Source organism: Centroberyx gerrardi, chromosome 15 (genome assembly GCF_048128805.1).
Source record: "Centroberyx gerrardi isolate f3 chromosome 15, fCenGer3.hap1.cur.20231027, whole genome shotgun sequence".
Classification (NCBI taxonomy): domain Eukaryota; kingdom Metazoa; phylum Chordata; class Actinopteri; order Beryciformes; family Berycidae; genus Centroberyx; species Centroberyx gerrardi.
In genome coordinates this window covers 8,137,703-8,144,993 of record NC_136011.1, presented here as the reverse complement: position 1 = coordinate 8,144,993, position 7,291 = coordinate 8,137,703, and the positions used below count along the sequence as shown (strand labels likewise).

The following is a 7,291-nucleotide window of genomic DNA, read 5'->3' as shown; positions in this document are numbered from 1 at the left end:
TGTGGAAATGGATAAGGCCCACATTAACTATTAATACATTAACATATAGTACGCCTGTCCTAAGGTCATTTTCCAACAATGCATTATCCTACAATATTTGACACATTAAATGGCTACTTTGGACACATTCTGCTTGAATAAATCTGAAACTAAATATGTAATAATTAAAAAATAAACATTTCTGAAAATTAGAGTGTAATCTAAAATGAGCAAACCATGTCTGGAAGCGAATTGAAACTAAACATAATAATATTATATATATAGTAATTTATGCAAATGGAACATTTTTGTACAATAAGAAAATTTGATTTATCAGTAAACAGCTTATTACATATAGAAGTTTACTTGACATCTTGACAAGAGACATGAACTGGGCTAACATACTGCACATTTTTAATGTTTATTATTAATTGGAACATAATCAAATAATAACAACGTAACAATGATGACACTCAGTTTACATAATCATATTTTTTCACAAAGATTGCCATTACAATGAATCAAAAAGTGAACCGGAGTTTGACACAGGACACGGCCACAACCTACATTAAGACTCATGTCCTTACACTGGAGTAGCACTCACTAGTTGATATTTTTCATGTAAAAAAAGAGAAAGAAGAAAGAAAAGAAAAGACTTTTACTGAACATGTCTGCGTTATTTTTCTTTGGCAAGAACAGTTTGAAACATTATGTGAGGTGGGAGGGGGGGGTTGACACAAAAGTGGCGTTTTACATTTTGAAGAAGAACACGATCCTCTCAAGTAGAAACTTTACATTTTTCAGAACAAGTTCAGCGTTCTCCCTTTTGTCCACTCAATCCCAGCAGTCTACAACAGGTGATGGTAAAGACGTCCCCTTTAATTCCTGGGCTGGAACAGGATCTTCACAGTTGTACATTAATAATTGGAGGCTATTGTAGAAGCGGCACAGGCACTTGAAAGACATTGACACTGACATACAATCTGGTACAATAGTCATGCAATGATACAATTTGGCCAACATGACCTTGAGGTAATGATTAACATACCAATGAGCTGCATGAAGCATGGTCTATGTTATTCCAGCCGTTTTGCAGCAACAAAAGACCCCAGTTCAAACTTTGAATACCCGTGCAACAGAAATAAAAGGGAACCAACTTTAGCATCAGATTGTATATGTACAGTTTTATAGAAATATACACATCTACCAATTAGTAATCTTTTCTACAGTGCTGTTTTGTCTTTAGCTATCGAGCTTGTCCACAGCTTTTGCGGGTGAAGGCAAAGCCATCCAGTTTGCATAAACACTATCATTGGCATATCTTGTAAAGACTGGATTAGTGGCATCATGTCTGTTGAGCGGTACCGGGCTCTTCTCAGGCCAGTTCGGGTATGACATGCCTAAAAACGAGAACATATCATTTTTCTGCACTCAGTGAAAGATATACAGCGTGCAGACAGTAAGGCTCTCAAATCAAACTCTGTAGTGTCAATCTATGAAGCCAATCCTCTGTGCAGATGAGTATAAAGTAATGGATTGGTATATAAAGCACAATGTTTGATTTATTATTCATTGTTTGTTGTGATGTATCAGTGTTATTGTTTAGCTCATGCCCCATTGATTGACCTAAATGTCTGCCTCACTGTAAAAAATGAAGATGGACAAGAAGTCACAGTCAGGTCAGAGTTTAACTTCCTTACTAACAGGCATCTTATTGCTAAATACTTTTGGTAGACTATCAAATGGATTATCAATATCTCGGGGCTAACATATGTGTTCTTTACTTCTCATCAATGTCTCCAAAGAGTTAAGTTCAAAAGCCTTACTGTTTCTCTGTTCAGCATTGTGGAATCATCATAGATTAATAGCTAATATACATTAGAAATTCAGGAAATTTAAGACAATCTGGAATTCAAACCACAATGAGTGATTGATTCGGCGAGGACCTGTTTCAAATGTTACATACAAGTTTCTTCCAATGCGAGAAATATGGTAATGTGATGGAAATGTGATGGAATGAAAAATGAACTATGTACAAATAAAATGCCGATGAAGCATGAGGATGAGCAATGGCTTATAAATTAGAATGGCGGGGATATTTAATATTTACAAATGTAGCATTTTTGGTCAGCATTCATGTACATTAGAAGCAGGTCCAAATAAAAAAAGAAGAGTCAAGACACAAGATCTTTTCCACTGAGTCTCTCATTTACGGTGAAATGGGAGATATGTCAGCGGTATCAGAAAAAGGCATGCCTAGATCACAGTCACGCACACTTGACTACGGAAAGCCAATCACAACTTGCCAAACAAGAGAGCTTGTGTGTCCTGTTTCTAAAATCTAGTAAATGCATGGGAAATTCTACCATAGAGCTTGTTTTCAATCCATGTGGAGGGGAGGGTTCGAGGGAGAGGGGCGTTATTACAGTCCACTAGAGGTGTGTCCTCTTCAGAGAGCGCGTCGTCGTACAGCAGGGCGTCGGCTGGCGTGGACGCCGCCAGGTCCAGGTAATCCTGACAAGAGGAGATGAACGCCTGATTAGGCTAATCACCGAGCAGAGCGGCCACTGAGCCGCGCTAATGCATTCAGATCTACACTGCTGCAATGCAACGTTCTACTCAAATGTGTGCAGAAAGCTTCTAATCAATGCACCTGCCTTCTTGACTTTAAGGAATTCACCTGCCCACCACTCCATTTTTGATGAATTTGAAGAACTAGCCTGCTGTATTCAGGGATATTTACATTCCTCTGACCTTAAAGAGCCCATGAAATGGCATCTTTACTTCCTGGATTTGATGCATATCCTGTTGAAACAGGATGTTGTGGTGGGACATAGTGCAGCGAGGGATCATTCAAAAGTCTAAACCAATGGAATATGAGTCAGGGAGAGAAAGGCAGTTTTATTTGATGGGAGGGGTGCGGTGGGGTGGGACTGTTCAAAAATCTGATGGTTTTATTGGTTAGAAATTTACATTTACGCCTACTTGTGCAAGCTAATTTCATGGGGAGTTAAAGCCACTATATTTAGCCTCACTGCTACATCAAGAGTCTGACTGTGTGATTACACTGCCCAAGGCCGCATTTTAGAATTGCTCTTGAAACGCTAATTATGGTATGTAGTGCTTGGGAAGGAGAGGAGTAATAGATCTTACAGAGAAGCGATGCTAGCCACGTAAAACAGTATGTGTGTGTATAACATTTCCTTTGAAACAGTGCCATGCGTGCATATGTGACTCCAAACAGCAAGCCTACAGTTAACATGCAGTCCTGCAGGAGAGATGTAGTGCTCCGTTCGGACCAATTAAAATTCCAAATCCCCAAGTCCTAAATTCGAAAGGCCAGATCTCAATGGCATGCTGCATCATTCAGCCAAGTTTTGTCAAAATTGGCTCAGTAATTTTGGAGCTATCATGTGCATGGAAAGAGTCAGATTAATACTTTCCCCTCATTTCTTTCCTGTGTGGACGAGAATGAATAACTTATTATAATATATTGCTTGATCATACCCGACTTTTCACCATCATCTTTTCCAGTTCTTTGCTGATGTCTGAGAATGTGGGCCTCTTGTCTGCTTCTTGTTTCCAGCATCGAAGCATGAGATTATACCTACGGAGAAAAATTTGTGCCATGGGTGAAATAAGTTTCATATGAACTCTCGCAGCGGAGCCATTTTCCACGAATGAATGTCTAAATGTGGGGAAGGGGAGTTATTGCGCTCGGCAGAGACGAACAGATGCTGCAAAGTAACAGAGTGGAGCTCACATTTCCTCTGAGCAGTTCTCCGGTTTCTCCATCCTGTAGCCCGTCTTGAGCAGGTTAAAGAGGCGTTCAGGGGCGATACCTGGGTATGGGTTTCCTCCCAGTGTCACTATCTCCCACAGCAGCACACCAAATGACCAGCTAGCAGGACACAGAAGACACAAGAACTCATAAGAATATTTAAATAAATAGTGTTTGGAATAATCTGTGTGATAGTTTAAACGATTTGACTTACACGTCACTTTGTGTTGTGTAAATGTGATCAAACAAGGACTCGATTGCCATCCATTTCACGGGGATGCGGCCCTGGGGAAGAAGGAGAGCCAATGAGAAACTGGAAACATTGGAGAACGTGTAATAAAGGAGTAGAGAGGTGTTTCCTTTACCTTGCTCCTCTTCACATAGGAGTCCTCTTCGTACACGTCTCTGGAAAGGCCAAAGTCTGAGATCTTCATCTTCCGCCCTTCAGCTACAAGCACATTTCTCGCTGCGAGGTCTCTGTGAACAAGCTGTTGGACAAAGAAATACTCATTTCAAGTGTCAGATACAAGTCTTTTCTTCCTGAACTGCTCATCCTTTTCACACGGATCTCACAGATGAGTACAATTCCCACAAAGGTCACGTACCTTCATCTCGGCCAGGTACTGCATGCCCCTGGAGATCTGCCATGCGAAGGAGATCAGGTCCCCCATGGTGAGCGCCCGGTCGTCGGGGTTCTCCAGGTAGCTGGAGTTGCGGTTGGCGTCCCTGCCCATGTAGCTCGGCCCCACCTTCCGACTCTCGCGCAGGAAGTTGCGGAGCGATCCAAACTTGGCGTACTCCACAATCAGATACAATGGGCCTATTCAGAGACATACAGCGCTTAAGACTCCACATGCAACACACATGTCCACAAGGACGATGAGGCAAGCGGAGTGGGGCCTTACCATCCTGGCTGCACGCTCCGTACATCTTTATGACGTGCGGATGGTTGACTTGCTTCAGTAAAGTGAATTCTGACAGCAGGTCACGCAGTTCGCTGTGCGAGGCGTTTTCTGTCACGGAAGAGAAGAGGAGAATTGAAATGATGAAACCATTCATTCCCCCAGACATTCACCCCGCATATATCACCATTACTCCCCGGCTTGTCTGCTCTTCGTCTGGCCCGTCTTACCTTTAAGCATTTTCACAGCCACAGTGGTGTACCCAGCTTTTCCTTTCAGCCTGAACGCCGTCGCCTTGACAACTTTCCCAAACTCTCCTTCTCCTAAGGTTTTGCCAAGGACCAGGTTTTTGCGAGGAAATTCCCACTTAGGATCCTCCTGTGAAAACAACACAATAACATATGTGACCTCTCGATCGGTCCAAGATACAACGCTGAGGAAAAGTCTGTTATACGAGGCTTACGGGTATCTTGAAGGTGTCGGTCTCGATGGATTCCTGCGAGCCGCGGCGCACATTGTTAGCAGGGAAGCTGATGGGATACGCCTGGGCCGGCCGGCGGAAAGTCATCTCCGCCGAGGCTATCGGGGGCTTGGGGGAGTTCTTGTGGTACCGGTGGATGAAGTATGAGGACAGGAGGATGGAGACGATGAAGGAGAGGAGCAGAGCCGTGGCGATGATGGTCTTACACATGTCGTCACATATAGCCTCTGGATGAGACGGAGCGGAGGATGTCGCACAATATCGTCATTTTTCAGTAAAGCGACAATCCATTCCTGGTTCATTCAGTAGCATCACACAGAGAGTGGTTTTTTTTCGTGTTATTTTTTAGGTGTTGTGTGATTTATGACAACTCACCCTCAACGTCATCCTTCTCGCAGAAGCATTTCTCGGGGTAGCAGTAGCAAGTTCCATAACCGGCCTTGATTCCAAACATCAAGCCTTTTTCATGACCTCCGGTAACAGTTTCCCCTTCAGAGACAAATGAAACACGGACACATACTGAATGTAACAATCAAAATGGACACATTTACAAGTTTCCTCATATTAATAGGAAATGTATTTTGAATGTTCTATGTCTTGAAATACTAGCAGAAATTCATCAATTAAAGCAAAAGAAAGGCGTGTGTTTCTTACTTGTACAATCTTGAGGGCATATGGACATGTCCTTGCTTTCAACTGCATCACAAAAGCCATCTGGACATGTGCGGAGGTCGGGGGAGCAGGTCGAGTACTTCTCAGATATTCCTGGAATATACAGTAGATACACAGGGAGAGACGAGGCTAAGTGGGAAAAACATAGCAGGAGCATGCACACCAATACTGATTCATAACCAAACCACAGATTTTTTGATTGCTGGTAAACTAAATCTAAACACCTATTTTATATTTGTGTTAGCTTGTCATGATGTTAACCTGAAATAGACTACTTAAAAACACTTGAGATAACCCCAACACACAGTTTAGAGGACTTGGATGTTGTGACTTTGATGACTGAAATGCACCTTTCTCAGTGCCTTGCCTCCACTGGCATCTCCCTGTCGTTGCCCCCAGGCCTCGGACGGCCTCACAGTCTCCTCGCTGTCTGCTCTCTGCACAGGACAGGAAGTGCTGGTTCTCCTGAATGGCCTTGTCTGTTACATAACACACAGTGGTGGAGACACGCACGACACACACTTTAAAAGGCAATGGAGAGAAGGGATGTCTACTGAAAAGCGTCTGCACATGAGTCTTCTTATGGTGGAGTTAAATTATTTGGGATTAAAGCTATACTAGGCAAGATTTGTGTGTAAAAATACAAATTTCATAAGCGAACAACACCTTTAAAACTATGAACCCTGTCTGCTGCAGTGTGTTGGGAGAAGTCTTACCATCCCCGTCCAGTACAATGAGGATCTGAGTGCTGGTCTGCAGCTGCTTGTGCTCCTCCTGAGCCACAACCAGGTACTGCAGGTCCTGGCACTCCGGCCGGCGGAGCGCCTCCGAGTCGTTCACATAGAGCAAGCCCCATATATCGGTGGGGCTCTGGGCGATGCTGATGGCCGCGTAGCAGGACTGCACGTCAGCAGACACGTTCTTATCCGCCACCTCGAGCCGGTACGTGACACCGAAGCCGTCGAACTGCAGGCAGTTTTCCACACAGATCCTGCCAACCTGAGAGGTGACGGAACAAGAGACGTAGGAGTTTTGTTCCAAAATGAGATATATGTTACATTTGAAAAAACACCACACTTACAAAATGACAATGATAGGATGAAATAACTACATGTTATGATACTTTTGAAAGATAATAGGTAACTTGAGTCCTTGGCTGACAAAATAATATCACATTTGCAGACTGAATACTAATTTTATCGTATTTTAGAGATATTTAATGATGAAGTTCAGGTGTTGTTTGTATGGCTGGGCCAGCAGGTGGCAGTAGCCACATCTGGTGACCAGGCCAAGCAGTTGGTTTGCTCATGGTATGTTAAACAGAAAATCAGCACAAAATTGCATTTTCTGATATGTAAACATGCTCATATGGCTTCTACAAAGTGATTACCATTAATCATATACTTAATTTTTAAAGTCCTGCAATCACTTCTAGAGGAAGAAAGTTGTTGTTGCACTGCTTTCTATGGGCTGAAA

The 7,291-nt window shown here is 42.9% G+C and overlaps 1 protein-coding gene across 1 annotated transcript in view; it reads right to left on the bottom strand.

Annotated features, from left to right (window-relative positions):
- Positions 1 to 408: 408 nt before the first annotated feature.
- ret (ret proto-oncogene receptor tyrosine kinase) overlaps positions 409 to 7,291 on the bottom strand; it is a 45,236-nt gene continuing 38,353 nt past the window's right edge. Inside the window, exons 10-23 of the mRNA XM_071913229.2 lie at positions 6,532 to 6,814; positions 6,166 to 6,294; positions 5,798 to 5,908; positions 5,519 to 5,632; positions 5,126 to 5,370; positions 4,893 to 5,040; positions 4,666 to 4,773; positions 4,366 to 4,580; positions 4,126 to 4,248; positions 3,975 to 4,045; positions 3,743 to 3,880; positions 3,487 to 3,586; positions 2,346 to 2,493; positions 409 to 1,379 (exon numbers count right to left, since the gene is read on the bottom strand). Coding sequence (XP_071769330.2) covers positions 1,222 to 1,379; positions 2,346 to 2,493; positions 3,487 to 3,586; positions 3,743 to 3,880; positions 3,975 to 4,045; positions 4,126 to 4,248; positions 4,366 to 4,580; positions 4,666 to 4,773; positions 4,893 to 5,040; positions 5,126 to 5,370; positions 5,519 to 5,632; positions 5,798 to 5,908; positions 6,166 to 6,294; positions 6,532 to 6,814 — 2,091 coding nt within the window. The 3' untranslated portion in view covers positions 409 to 1,221. The remainder of the gene's footprint in view (positions 1,380 to 2,345; positions 2,494 to 3,486; positions 3,587 to 3,742; positions 3,881 to 3,974; positions 4,046 to 4,125; positions 4,249 to 4,365; positions 4,581 to 4,665; positions 4,774 to 4,892; positions 5,041 to 5,125; positions 5,371 to 5,518; positions 5,633 to 5,797; positions 5,909 to 6,165; positions 6,295 to 6,531; positions 6,815 to 7,291) is intronic.